This window comes from Alosa sapidissima, chromosome 10 (genome assembly GCF_018492685.1).
Source record: "Alosa sapidissima isolate fAloSap1 chromosome 10, fAloSap1.pri, whole genome shotgun sequence".
Taxonomy (NCBI): domain Eukaryota; kingdom Metazoa; phylum Chordata; class Actinopteri; order Clupeiformes; family Clupeidae; genus Alosa; species Alosa sapidissima.
In genome coordinates this window covers 25,768,105-25,783,173 of record NC_055966.1, presented here as the reverse complement: position 1 = coordinate 25,783,173, position 15,069 = coordinate 25,768,105, and the positions used below count along the sequence as shown (strand labels likewise).

The following is a 15,069-nucleotide window of genomic DNA, read 5'->3' as shown; positions in this document are numbered from 1 at the left end:
AGTAACTTCAGCAAGTAGGTGATAAGCCTTGATGAGCACCGGGAGCCTCCAAGGCCCCAGTCCACAAATCAGACTTGCTCTCCAAACCCCTTTCGAGGTACTGACATACAAAATAGAAAGCATATCACTCTGCCGCCGAATAAGCCTGCAGGCAGGTGTACATTTCCAGACACTGATCACATAGTGACAGGCATTGAGAACCAGCAGAACTTGCAAGCAACCATCTACAACCCTTGGCAATTCATTGACTACACCTTCGATATCGACGGTGTAGTCATCGAACTTGAGACTTTGACAGCCATCAAGGCAGGGGTTTTTTACCTGTACTTACCTGAAAATTTAAAGGTGAAAAACTTCTTTTCACTAACTTTCTTCACTTCTTTTTACACCGTAAGTATGTCGATCTGCAGGCCTATTCAGCAAAAGGCAAGAGCACATTTCGGAACTGCTGTGGTATAGTCCTCAGCCATCTTGATGGGGCTTTATTACTTAATCTTTCGGCCATGCCAAAGAATAAGGTAAAGCCCAGTGAAATGCTGTTGCAAATGCAATCGTACCAACGCATTGCAACTGAGGCATTAGAAGAGGTGAGGACTTACTTTCAGGAGCAGCTTCAGGCCCTGTCAGATTCAGACCTCAAGAGAGCTTCGATAATGAAGCAGTGCCTGACGATAGCCCTCCTTACACTGACAGACTTTGGAAAGATTTGCAAAGATTGTGAAAAGATTTCTGAAAGACTACAGTCTCAGACCCTCTCACATCTAAAGACAAGTAGTGGAGGTTTTAAGTCACAGACTATGATTTTGCAATGACTAGGGATCTTGCAGGGTCACTATTTACAAGACTGCAACTAGATTCCTTTAAATTATTACCCATTGTGCAATAGATAAACAGGAACTTAAATGATAGCCTACTAAACTCAAAGTTGTATTTTCGTGTTTCTGCAGCATTGTTTCATGCGTGACATCCCTAACCAATATAGAGTTGTTCTGTCACGTGGAAGAGCCGACTAAATATGTATAAGAAATGACAAATATTGTAAGAATAAGAAATAATTATAGGCTACAGCTGTCGCCTATACTTTGCCCCTTCATGTTTGGTGTTGGAGAGAGGTCACTATTGGTTTTTATAGTTCACGTCACTATTTGCATGAGCCACAACTAGAAAGACTTGCGATAATATCAAACATGTTTGATATTGTCGTAACAGCAAAACTACAAAAGGACTGACTCCGACTGACTTAAAACCGCTAAGATTGGCACCTTACACTTAACGATCTAGTTGACGGGAGCGCGCCGCGATTCCAGTACAACTCCCATGATTTCTGTCCGACTTTGGAAATTTAGTCGCCGACTGTGAAAACAGGCCAAAATCGTACAATGTAAGGCCGCCATAAGACGCCAAACTTTGAGGTCTTGCCACAGGACTTACCTTTTGTCATGTCCCTCCTGCAGCGTGCCATTGAGCACACCAATGATGGTGGTGGCCACCATTATAAAATGCAAGACAGTCCCTTTCACTTGGACTTTCTGCATGTGGAGAAAGTGGCGGCAATGTCTGTTCACTTTGGCTGTGACGTGAAGGCCAAAGATGAGGACCTACACTTGCTGTGGTCCCAACATGGGCTGCAGCAGCTGATAGGGATAACGTGCCCCTGTTATACTGTTCTAGGCTTGCACGAGTCCATCAATTTCCAGACATCTTTGGACGGCCGTCCAATCAACTTGAAGCGCCCTCTACTGCAGGTTCTTGCAAATGTTCCTCTAAGATTTTTGCAGATGTACATGCCATCTCCGCACGTACACTACGCCATCAACGTTAGCCACCCCATTAGTGGAGTAATCTCCATGTGTGATCTTCAACATCACCAATGCAGGGCAGGCATGGTTAATGCTGCAAACGTTTATTTAGAGCACATGCAGGATACCTGCTTGAAACTGGTGGGGCAGCAGGAATGTCGGATAGAGTATGTTGGCTCTTTCAGTAAGTCTCCAGGCTGAAGAGTTTTACAACCTTCCTGCACTGGATAGCATCCTAGAATGTTATCCAGTGGTCATTCCTTTTATGGATGGCAGGAACTGTGGCCTTTTCAAAGTGTTGAAGGAAATCCTTGGCTACATTTCCTCCAGTCTCAGTGACTTGTTCCATGGGAGCATTGGAAATGTGTTGCCCCCTGCAGGTAACCCCCAGAACCTAGTCATCAACGTCAGCCGTTTCTTAGGGGTAACCACAGGCCTAGGAAGTTAAGACCCACGAGACCCCCAAGAGGTTATTGCAGGTAGCAGGGACCTACTGTCGAGCGAAGTTGCACGTCTTCCCTCTGCGGCGCAGATAACCTATTACTCCTATTTTAAATATCCCCCTTGGAAGTTGATCAGGCTTCCGTGCTGAATTTATTGAGATGTTATTAGATAAGGAGCGACTACGCCTAGGTCTCAAACAGTTGGCTAACGTGCAAAGATGTTCGACCCTAGAGATTATCTAGAGACACAGGTTATAGGCTACTTCTTGCTCAGGTTTTATAAGGATGGAGATTTTATTACCGTCCAGCAGTACTAAAGTCCAACTAACCCAAGTCTTAGACAGAGCAGATGAATAACCACAGAAGAAACCAGTTATCTTACCCTTCTGCTAGGATTCGTAGAAAAACCAAGAGAAGACAAAAATACTGCTTGAAGAATTAGATGCCAAGGTTAAATGAGTTCTTTACTTTTCAGCACTTTGGTGATGTTAACAAAATGCGGCATAATATCCACTTGCAGGTTACAATGTTGTAGAAAATGTAAAAAGAGTAAATCCACCAATGGAGAAAAAGGGAATACAAGAAAAAAGTAAGTCCTCAAAAAGGGAAAAATCCGCTGAATGTCGTTCTGCAGTCTCTCACTGTCAGAGTAGCAGTGCGATTCCGGCAACAGGTGGTGCGGAGTTACGGTCCGCGGCTTCAGCCTGGTATGAAGTCCCAACTGTTCTGACCCTGGGTTTTGTAGTGAATACTTCCTGTTTCTAAGTAGATGCTGCCACCTAGCGGTGGTTTCCGTTTCTGAGTGAAATTAAGCACACGTAAACCAATGTTAGTCATTGTTGTAAGTGCATTTGAAGTGGAAAGACGGTGGAATTCGTGTGCATGTCTTTGTTTATATTACGCCCTCGACACGGGACAATCTGTAAGTTTGGATGATATAATTTAGTTAAGCTTTGTGTTTAGCCTTACTTTGCATATGTATTTTGCGTTTGTATTGCTATATGATAGTAAAAAACCTTGACTAGCGTCCTAGGCTAGTTTATAGCTAACTTGGTACTGTTCAGAAATAGCTAACGCTGTTTGACCCGTAGCGGAATAATGTGTTTGTCATTTACATGTATGCACAAAATGATAGCTTTATTAATTGAAATCTCCTTTATTTTTGTATTTTCAGTTTTACAAATTGTGGTTTCCAAGTAAACACTCTCAAATGGCATCAGTGTCTTGAGCACTTACTGGACCCTTGTTTAGCTCGCTGTCTAGGCTGTGTAGAGCTACATAGCTGAGGGCAGAAGACCAACACTTTGCTTTTCAACGAAGTACGGAGGACGAATCCTAACAATCAAGCATAACAGCAAAAAGATAGCACGTAGCAATAGAAAAAAGAAGCAGCCCCGATATTTTAGTTCGACCCCTATTTATACTAGGTAGACTTGACCTCCCCCACACATTCCTAAGGCAAATCAATCTTACTTTCCCACGACCGTTTAGAACCTTATAGAAGGTGCAGGCACATTCCCACGATGCAGGGATTTTCCCACATTACATTCAACAACAATTATAACAATGTGACACATTACATTTAACAACGTACACTTTTACAGTCATCAAGAGAGTTCGGTTACATTCTTACAGGTTACAAACACTTATGGCATTAACTCTTCACACAATGCAATCTGAATACAATCATTTAAACAGTTTAAGGCACTTTACCCATTTCACAGTTTTGAGACATACAATTCTCTAAGTACATAATTCCCTAAACTTTACAATGTCAGGCTACTAAAGTACTTGTATTGATACATTTCATTCATCACACTTTATTATTTATTATGAGGTCATTGTTTGCAGTTATGGTTCATTTTCCATTCTTTTATTCACATTCAATATTCATCAAGTATTTCTGAGGTCAGAGCAATCTGGTTTAGTAATCCAGCACATTGTTCAACATCTGTGTACAGCACATTCATTCACTTCCACACTTTCAGGTGAACTTAATTCAAGAGTAGGTTGCAAGGTCATTGGTTTAACATTATGGTTCAACTCCTGGTCAGTTTCTTTCCTAATTTGCCTAATCATATTTTCTAGATCAGATAGATTACCTTGATAGCTAGCGCTGAATCTAGCCTTTCTGCGTATTGGTTTTGTGCTACCGTCAGAAAGGGTGGGTTTGCTCCAGCGTGGAAGGCATACCAGGACATGGACATGGTGAGGACATGGTGTATGGCCATCCAATGAGCATGTTTGACCAGCACTACAGTGCCTCCCTCAGGAGTGCAACCTACCTCAGGGGCTTCCTAGGCCTGGCTCCGTTCAATAGTGCCACAGTTGGGGACAGACCTCCCCCATTGAAGACCTGGACGGGAAACGAGCAGCTTATCCGCAGGGAAAGGAGGCTGTTCCCACTCACTGAGGCACTAGAGGCAGCACCTTCTATGGTTGGTGCCGCCATACTTCGGGTTTTATTGGCAGACCTTTATAGTATAGTAGTATAGTATATATACTCTTTTGATCCCGTGAGGGAAATTTGGTCTCTGCATTTATCCCAATCCGTGAATTAGTGAAACACACACAGCACACAGTGAACACACAGTGAGGTGAAGCACACACTAATCCCGGCGCAGTGAGCTGCCTGCATCAACAGCGGCGCTCGGGGAGCAGTGAGGGGTTAGGTGCCTTGCTCAAGGGCACTTCAGCCATGCCTACTGGTCGGGGTTCGAACCGGCAACCCTCCGGTTACAGGTCCGAAGTGCTAACCAGTAGGCCACGGCTGCCCCAACACCCCTACACCCCTGCTGTGCCCTATGATGTGCTCACGTGTGAGAAGCTGCCAGACGGGATGTCCCTCACTGGCAGCTGTTGAGGGACTGTGTAAAAAGCTGGGGACGGAGTACAGCTTTGGATTCCCTCACACATTTAGCCGTGGGAGGAAGCTGGTGGAGGAGGCTGGGTATAATGTGGAGGAATGCCTGGTCATGGGATTTCAGGAGCTTGGGTTGAAGTTCTTCCCAGTTCAGTTCGGATGAAGGACACACAGAGGTACTGTGTCCGGAACCTAGATTAGATTAGTGCCAAACCTCTTCCTGGCAGTACATTCCGAACAATCTGAAGCCCCAAAGGAAGCACAACTGGCCAGCATGATGGGGGACATCTGCCAGGAAATCGAGTTATTCACAAAATCTTGACAGGTTCAAGTTTCATGGGATGCCATGGCTTGAGGCAGCAGAGAGACGGCTTCCACCCTTGGGCAAGTCCCCAAAAGCTGCTTCAGATGACATTTATCAGTTGTGTTGGACTTAGAACGACTGCAAATTCATGGATTACAATCAGATGAAGGAGCTGGTCTGTGAGATGCCACTGGCACAGGCCACACAAAACGTCTTATCCTGGGCCAGGAGCTGATGGAGTGACAGCACTTAGGCTATAGCTCCACAAGTCCATTCCGTATTGAATGTTTAAGAAGCTTCCACCATTCACCAAGATAAATTAAATCAATTGTCTTAATTGACCTCTAGACTCAGACACTTACAGTCCTTCATATTAGCATGCTACATGTTACCATTTACACATAAAACCTTAGCATTTAGCACACCTTTTAAACTATCATTGGAAGTTACGCTAAATTACGCAACGACACGCCCATTTCAAGTCGTCTGACAAGAAGCAAACTCATACAAACCAGAGGACCCCCAAGTTCGGCGTAGAGTTTTTACAACTTGAAAACTGTGTTTATGTTAAGTAGCTGTGCTATTTTAATCTTCTTTTTACTGCTTAGCAAACCAGGAAGATTGCTTGGAGCAGGTGCTTGAACATCACTCTTCCTAGAGAAACCGGCATGTCTGCTCTCAGTCTGATTTTGACTTTGTTCACTTTTTCCACCATTTACTCCCCTAAGCGAACAAAGGAGCATTTGGATCAATTCAGGGGGATTTTCAGGTTCTTGACACTTGCTGGCGATGTGTCCATCACCACCACATGTTGGGTGGAAATAAAGCTGCCTCATTAATTCTTGCAACTACCCTACTTGTGAAACTGAATGATGAGAATTGTTTGAGCAAGAAAATTATGCAACCGTTCATATTTTAAAGTATTTGATCACCAATGTACTCATAGTCTGTTTCTTTACACAGGACTGTCGGTGTCAAAGCACTTGAACTGCACAAAATAAGTATGGATGAAGCTGTGCTTGATTTTGACATACCGGATCCTCCTGATAAGGAACCAGAGAATATACCTGAGCATAGGATGACCACCACCATGACACTGAAAATGAGGACACTTGTGCCCAAAAGTTAGGACAAAGGTCCAAAAGTGAGGACACCCACACAGAATCGGGGTAACAGTGGTTGGGAATAACCTTAGTACTGAAACCATTTCCATAGAAGGCAACTATTTATTATAACATCATTTATCATAGTAACATTTGACAGTATACCAAAATACCAGCTTTATTAATCAAGTTCAAATTAACCATCAGACTCACAAAGCAACAATGAGAGCACAATGACACAGCATGATGACACAAAGACCATGGGTTGTGCTGCTATAGAAAAATAGCAGCACAACCCATACAATGCTGGGACGAAAGCTGCACATCAAGTAGGGGGGAGGGTGAAAAGCGAGCTATTCCTTGGCCCTGGGCAGTGAAAAAACATACTGTTCTTACTGAAAGGAACGGAACTCTGTGATTTTAAGATCATTAGGATATAAAAAGGAGATAGGCCCACAGAAAAGAACAGTCTAAAAAATAATTAATGGCCATTTAGGCCTATCCACAGGCACTTGGTTTGAGGCACCGAAACCAATATTCATTTAGACCTATCCACAGGCACATGGATTGGGGCACTGAAGTCCTGAACACCAATTTGATCCTCTTAAAGTGATCCCAATGCCAATATACCTGGGCAAAAGCCAAGATAATTTCGGTTGAGATTCTGAATGACAATTTAATTACCATTGTGTTCATTTTAAAATATTCTAATTACATGGGTATAACTACTCACCAGACATGCTCTACTTATTGTATTTTAAACCTTTCCTTGCTGCCTCCAAGAGTGCCTTCTTGGCCAGGAACTCGGCGTACATTTCTGTGCATTCCTTTGAGATGTTAATGCAGACCTGGATCTCTGCCTTGACAGAGTCAACCTCAAGTCTGTTTCTCTCATTCTGCCATGCAGTGGTCATAAATGAGAGTACTCTCTATGTGTGCATTACTGCAGGTGATGGATAACAGGTAAGCACTGATTGTCTTCAAGATCTTCAAGGGGACATCTGATTGTCTGAAGAGTTTTAGATATCTCTCTTCAGTTCAGCTGCTCACTCGTTCATCAACAGCCGGGTTTTGGTCAGCTGATGCGTCAGGTAGATGTGACGTAGAACATGTTTTGGCAATGAGATGTTTGTTGCTAATGATGCAGTCTTGATGAAATCCTGGCACATTGTTTGAATATGATAGACGGGCAACGGGATTCCATTGTTTTCATTATTTGGACTGCCTTGGTCATCTCTCACGGCTGGAAATTTCCAAAAAATGCAAACCTCCCCCCAGCATTGCCACCAGGATCGTACCTGTATGAAATATAAAAGATACCCATTCAATAAAGAAGTTTCTCCCTCCATCATGCCAAAACATTGAATACAAGTAACAAGTGCTGTTGAAATTGGCAAGAACTTTAGAGAGTAAACAGTTTCTACACTTCAAGCACAATGTTTCAATGTTGAGTTCAATCATCACAACCACTGTGTAAAAAACAATATTCTTCTAATTAACACATACTGTACCTTATTTGGTCAACAGCCACTACCACAGCATCGAATCCATCAAGAAAGCATTGCTGTTTTGTTCTTGAATGGTGACGCTGCATGTTCACAGTCATCAAATATTATTGGCTCGTAAAAGTCCTTGGTGTTCACACAAGGTCCTCAATTAGGGAGTACATCAGGGTTTTTTTTTGTCCTCCCTCTAAGTGCAGGCCTTGGACATTTTCGGCCAGTTGTCTGACTGAGTCAGAGACTGACGAACCTGCACTGCAAATTATTTGATTCTTATCAAGATAAAAAAACTTAGATTTAGAAGTGTTAGATAATTTATCTTGTTTTAAGAGTGAATTTCTTATTTTAAGTGTTCAACTTTACACTATAATCTTAAATCAAGCACAACCTTATCTTTTTTGTCTCAAATAGGCATGAAATCTTAAAATGAGGTAAATAACTGTTAAAATAAGATCTTTTACATCTCTCCCCCAATTTCTCATCAAAATTAAGCTTGTTTTAAGATTCAGTAACAAACTCAAGTTGCTTGATTCAAGAGTCACACAAAAAGCACCTGAAAGAAACAGAATGTATTATTGCTCTGACTTCAAGTATGTTCAGACAATGTTACCTCATCTTAAAATGAGTTAAATAACTGTTAAAATAAGATCTTTTACATCTCTCCCCCAAATTCTCATCAAAATAAAGCTTGTTTTAAGATTCAGTAACAAACTCAAGTTGCTTATTCAAGAGTCACACAAAAAGCATCTGAAAGAAATAGAGTTTATTATTGCTCTGACTTCAAGTATGTTCAGACAATATCAAGATAAATTAAACAGCCTTCACCACAACTCACCATACAGTGCATGGAATTGTTACATATTTCAATTTCATCGGTGTACAATAGTATTTGCAATGCATTTAACCTTTGAGAATATAATAGAGATTTAAAAAGGGCTCCATCAGTAAAATCATACAAGAATCCCTCATTTCTTTGTGGTACAGTGGTTAACATGGTGAAGATTCTTGGATTGGTCAGTAAGTAACTGCTTAAGACTTTGAATGAGTGGTACATAGTAAAAACTTTTGCCTCTTAAGGCCATGACTCTTGAAAGACCACCCTTTACCCAACAAATCTTCTGGGATACTACAACTTCCTCTGGGTTGACTGGATTGATTAGTTCCCGGATGGTTTTATTCTGTCCATGCTGTGGTTGAGAAAGGATCCATGAACGCATCAAACGTAGCCAAAGCCTCACCTTGGAGCTGAGCAGTTGTGTCTGGATTCTCTTCAAACACCCTTCTGATCATCTCCCTTAGCGTGTCAATGAGAACAGCTTGGTACTGTTTTACCTGAGATGACACTGCGTCTCTGGGAAAATATTTAATTATATAAATATAACAATATTGAAATTAATTATTATTTATAAATATTGTTTCAAAGAATTATTCACAAATATGATATTAATAGTACCATTAAAGCATTTGCCCATCAAGACAAATTTACCTGTGACAAGTGGCCCTGTTCCCGGACACTGATGGCGAATGTTGCTGGTTCTGGATGTCACAGCAACAGCTTCTTCCTTTAGAAAATGAGTAGTACATTTTTAAGAGTGAGTAGATGGACACAGTCAAAGTTGTTATTGATTTTAAATGGATTTTTTGAGAAGACACACGAGAGGAGAAAACTTAACTTAATTTTAATCCCACATTCGCTTCACTGGTCTGAGACCTGCAGCTCTATCATCTAAGGTAAGGAAATGTTATTTATTTATTTATTTATTCATTCATTTTTTTAATGTATATTCCTGTGTGCAAAGAGCACATAATTAATTTCTCGGATTGTATTGCAATTATTGTTGCCTGCTTTAACTTGTATAGCATTCACAGGAGACAATAATATGAAAGAGAAAGTGTGCATCATATAGGATACTCATGCATGATTAACGTGCACACTCGCAGTGTGGACATAAGGCCACCCTTTAAATATATCGTTATATGTAGGACAAAAATATTAAAATACTTAACACAAGTCAGCATCACACAGAGAGAAACCTACTTGGCATGATAAGCCCTCAAAGGTAAAAATAAATTGAATTGTGGAAACTTACGTACTCAAGGCGGCCGTCAGCGTCAGGCTGCGGTGACAGTTCAGTTAGAGAGGCATCAGGTGGGACAGCCTAGGTGCTGGCCGCTGCAGGAGTGCTACAGCTGGCAAATACTGAAACACCAAATGTTTCCTGTCCCAAAGACCGAGAAGAAGGCGTACTCCATCCACTTGTTGGGCATCCAGTCCTCAAATAGCCTAGGCTACTGAAGGTGCGTCCGCGATTAATGTGATTAATGATTAATGTTAGAGTTGAAAACTCTAAAGTCCTGTTCACATCTGTCAATACCACAGTAAACCCAAAAAGTCCGGGCTGGGACTGTGACTTACATTAATGTGGCTAAGGACTACTTTAAGACTTAAAGCAACAAAGACGAAACATATAGTAAAAGCACAGAATGTAAAAGTAAAGTAAAAGACAGAAACATATCCTCCACCACCATGACGCACCCACCCGGGCTAATGACCTTGAGGTGGATGGCGAAGGGGGGCACTCATGCAATCATTTGTTATTATTTTAACAATACATTTCTCCAATTATAAATGTGACTTAATTAATTTTATGATGGTAAATGTTTGGTTTTACTAATATTTTACTAACAAGTTCATGTTTACATCCGATAATTTCAGCGCATCCTCCAACGGTCCCACCTCAATGACGTCAGTGATCTCGGTTCTCCGCTTGAGTAACTGAAAGAGTTGGGTGCGATACATTTGAAGAAGTGCAAGAACAGCGGCTCAAGGTCAGTAAACTTTATTGAAGTGGTAATTATTACTTGTCAAAATCATATTGGTTGTTGTGGCAGTATTACAAAATCTGCCAAGAAGCAGAAGAAGAACATGCGTTGTCCTTATGTCGGTATGCTTAGCAAGCTAGCTAATTGTTAGCTTATGTGCACTTTTACGCTAGCCGCTAGCTAACGAGCTCTGTTTGCCTATGGGTTTTCCTAGGTAGTTAATGCTTCAGGGAGCTGATGAATCTAGGATGGATACTTTTGACGATGCCACTCTATCGCTGTTAGAGGGTAAGTCATGAATAAAGTTTATATCTGATGTATTGATGCTATTTATAGCGTGTACATAATTAATAACTGAATACCTCATTTGAAATCTGCTTGCTGGGGTTTTCCTCAACCTTCATTTGCTAAACGAATTTAAAATATGCTTAGGATGAAACATTTTAAGTAAGAGTCAGAATTCTAAAGCAAAATATATGATTGCGAAATAGAAATCCCACAATTTAAAAGCACGCGGTCTGCAGTGTCCGGCAGGCGGGAAGGTTACCCTTCCCCCCAACCCCCCAACATTGTAAATCATCCGCCATTCATCAGATTGTTATGTAGCATAGTGATTATACCTCATTTGAAAGCTTTAAGCAGGTTAATCTAACTATGCCTCAATTAAATTTAACCAAAAATGCCCTCTGTCTCTGTTGCTTCACTACCTTCTAGCTGCAGTGTATAGCCTTACAAAATAAATTGATTGGTTCTGTAGCTTACTGTAGCTTTATCTAAAGACAGATATTTGTCATATCTCACAGCTGCCAGTGTTGATGAGGAGGCTTTGAAAGGCCTTAGCCGGGATGACCTGAGGGATCTTTTTCCTGGCCCAGAGAATTTCCTCAAAAGAAAGAAACTTTGGAATTTCATCAGTGAAAATGTAAACGCAAATTGGAATGAGTTAAAATTAGTAAAGTATGAATTGTACCATATTTTAATGGTTCAAATGCATTTCGTTTTCATCCTACACGATCCTAATAGTGTGAAAATACAACGGACCAAGATGCCAACAGTTGTGCCATGCCACCATGCCAGCCTCAAACCTCAACCCCCATATCTTCTGAGAAAAAAATGAAAATGCCAGACCCTCCAGAGTATGTGGTGTACACTGATTCAGAGTTAGACATGGTGCGTAGTCAATACTTTGCACTGCTCTGCAATGGAAAGGAAAACAATTACAAAATGTCCAAGGAGCTATGTTGCAGACTTGTAAGGAACACAATAACCAGTATGGTTGCTATCCTGCGTGCTAGTCCCATGGTGAAAGAAGTCAGATACCCGTCAAAATTGGAAATGAGAGCCATGTCACAGAAGATTATAGACTATTACCCAATGTTACGGGATGATGATCCAAACATGCCATATGTAAGTATTATTTTTTATCTAAACCAAAACTGTGGGCAGGTCAGCAACAAGACAAACAACGTATCTAACATTCTTTCACCACAGCTGACCATCTACACCAAAATGTACAAGCGACTCCAAAATATGAGATCCCCACGGAAGAGGCAAGGCTCTGTACCACAAAGAGGAGTGGCAAAGACAGCTCTCTTCAGTGCAGACAACCAAGACATAGAGACGGATTGGACAGACACAAGCAACTCGAGTGATGATACCGTACTACTTGAGAGCAATGATGACCTTAGCGAGGACAACTCCAGTGCAGGTGTGCAAATCTGTGCAAAAAACGAAGGGGTGCTGTCATACAACTTGTTTTTTGTCTAAAAATTGTCTAATCATGTAATGAAACTATAGTTGTCCGTATTTGTCGAGCCAGAGTTCATGGCTAGGCATGCACTGTGTTTATCTGCCTGTTTTGCTTGTTATCATGCTTTTAATTGTGTTGAGATTTTTTTCATTATTTCCCAAAAAAGCATCCCCAGCACAACGACCCCCCTCTGTGCCAAGGAAGCCAAAGACCAAAACCTTGCTGCTGCCATCTGCATCATCCTCAGGCTCCTCACTTGGGACTGTGATCGCTTCACCAACCACGCCTGCAAAGGATGATGTTGGTAAGCCCACCTCAGCACACCTCTCAGCCTGTTATCCATGATAATGGCTTTCAGAGTGGCAAATCAGAGTCTAAACTGTTGGAGATTCAATTTAAATTTCCTTAGATTGTGGATGTTACACTTTTTTCAGACAACTCCCATTGTTTATATATAACAACATAAAATCATTGTATTGACCTTATTTCAATTAAGTTCATTGATTTGGGTGTTACAAGGGAAGTAGACCGACCTGCATAATAATGCAATAAAGTTGTGTTTACATTGAAATGTCTACTCTGTTTTTTGCCATTTCAGTCGGCCAGGACAGTCTGAAGATGCAGGCTAGGCACTACAAAACCTTGAGCAACATGTACAATAAGCCAAATGCAAAACCCAATCAAAGCGATGTTGCTCAAGTTTTGGACCTTGAGTTTGAGGCCAGACGGGCTTTCATTGATGCAGATGTTTCAAGGGAAGAAGACCGACCTGCAAAAATCTTTGAGGCATATCCATGCTTTAGAGATGTTCGAAATGTATGATTTTTTTTTTTTTTTCAATACTTGCACTTGAATTACTGTCTATCCATCTGTGCTCTAAATGGCTGATGGTTTAATAACTGTGCACAATGTTTTAGGCAATGGATGAGCTGCGGCGCATAGTAGGTGGCACCAACAGCAGATACATCGAGGAAGTGAAAGGAAGATGGGCAGACTTTTGTGCCAAGGTGCAGTTCTATGGTGTGTGGAAGAAAGCCCTGAAACCCCCTTTTCCATTGGATGTCCGTGGAGGTAAGTTGCTGTTCCATATGCAAATGTATTGTGATTTATACCATGTTCAGACCATTCAGACCAATCTTTCTATTCTTTAGTGGAGTTCATGCTCGCCCTCTTCAATGCACTCCCATCCCTTTTCCCCTCACCAACTTCACCACCAAAGAAGCTTGGGAATAGCTGTGAGGCACTTCTTCATGTCCTGAAGGTAAGAACATTTTTGTCTTGATTCCTTACTGTCTCTTATTTTTCTCACATTGTTGTGCATGTTCAAATAACAATACACCCTAAGTTCACAATCACAGATATGACCTACTTTTTCCAAAAAGGGGAAAACATAAGTGCCTCTTGTGTCCCTCAAATGGTGTTCACAGAAATGAATACCAAGACATGTTTCAAAACCTTTGATTAATTAATCCATTCATTCATTCCAGAAACATTAAAAATATACCACCTTGCATCAGTTTTTAATCCATCCTAAATTCCTACACCTTGATCTGTCAAACAAATGTTTTTTAAACACGTCCCCCCGTCCCATTTTGAAGTAATTCATGCTTATTTCTTCCAGGGTGCAAATAAATCAGTATTTTTTGTCAGTGTTTTTAATAATGACTATTTTAAGAGTGCTGAAGTCATTGGTTGAAACCTGATCATTTAATCTAAAATGATTTTTATAATGAACATACACCTGACTTTTAATACATTTTTATGTCTTCTCACTCTCTACACATTGTTCTTTTTATTCTGTTCCAGTCAGGCGAAGACCCTACCCTGTACCTGGAGAAGCGTCCTCTCTCCTCCCCAGTTCTGCTTTCTGATGGATCAACCATCATCGTGGCTGTGGGTAACGTACCTGTGACCACCCTCCCTCAGCAAGATTTCTCAGACGGGATGTTGGTGTTAATGGCATATTACTACACTTTGCACTTAAGATATCCGAAATGTGTTGCTACTCTCCTGTCAGTTATTCAAACAGAGGTAATTGGTGACACAATCCACGATCAAGATGCCACTAGTTCTTACAAGAAAGCAATGGCTGATTGGAAGTCTTTCATTGAGAAGTAGCTGAGTATTTTGTCATGTCAGTTCTTTTTATTGTTAGCTGTGCCAACAATAGTTTTGTGTGTGTTGCGCAAGCTTATACAGTGTCACTGAGGTATTACTTCATTGAGGCCTGTATTTCAAAGGATATGTTAAATAAAAAAAAACATAACGGAGAGGGCTGAGAATTTTTTTTATTTTGCTTTTAGATTTTTTTTTTTCATGGAAAAGTATTCAAATGTCTATAGCAACCTTGACTTGCTGACGTTAAATAAATGTTGTCTTATAAGCCATTCTGGTTATTTCTGTACCATTATTCTAACAATAAGGACAGGCTTTAGAAGGTTTAAAGATGCAGTAAACCTTGTTTCAAGATAAACCAGCTTGC

General features: G+C 41.0%; 1 protein-coding gene across 5 annotated transcripts; it reads left to right on the top strand.

Annotated features, from left to right (window-relative positions):
• Positions 1-9,451: 9,451 nt before the first annotated feature.
• On the top strand, positions 9,452-14,933 carry LOC121721413. Of its 5 annotated transcripts, none has more exons than XM_042108314.1 (10): positions 9,453-10,312; positions 10,731-10,843; positions 11,052-11,125; positions 11,641-11,759; positions 11,861-12,545; positions 12,754-12,891; positions 13,186-13,403; positions 13,505-13,658; positions 13,739-13,848; positions 14,394-14,933. In XM_042108314.1, exons 3-10 carry the CDS (start codon positions 11,059-11,061, stop codon positions 14,703-14,705), a joined length of 1,803 nt encoding a protein of 600 aa, XP_041964248.1. In that variant the 5' UTR covers positions 9,453-10,312; positions 10,731-10,843; positions 11,052-11,058; the 3' UTR covers positions 14,706-14,933. The 5 variants fall into 5 exon arrangements, with proteins under 5 accessions (XP_041964252.1, XP_041964248.1, XP_041964251.1 ...); XM_042108317.1 differs by having other exon boundaries at positions 9,453-10,843; positions 11,861-12,244; positions 12,329-12,545; XM_042108318.1 differs by having other exon boundaries at positions 9,452-10,843; positions 14,398-14,933.
• The last annotated feature ends 136 nt before the right edge of the window (positions 14,934-15,069 follow it).

Excerpts from the sequence above, each read along its gene's own strand:
- LOC121721413 (XM_042108314.1), top strand. The coding sequence starts at position 11,059 with ATGCTTCAGGGAGCTGATGAATCTAGGATGGATACTTTTGACGATGCC. Across the intron at positions 11,760-11,860 it reads GGAATTTCATCAGTGAAAAT|TGTGAAAATACAACGGACCA; the intron begins GTAAACGCAAAT and ends CGATCCTAATAG. Across the intron at positions 13,659-13,738 it reads TCCATTGGATGTCCGTGGAG|TGGAGTTCATGCTCGCCCTC; the intron begins GTAAGTTGCTGT and ends TCTATTCTTTAG.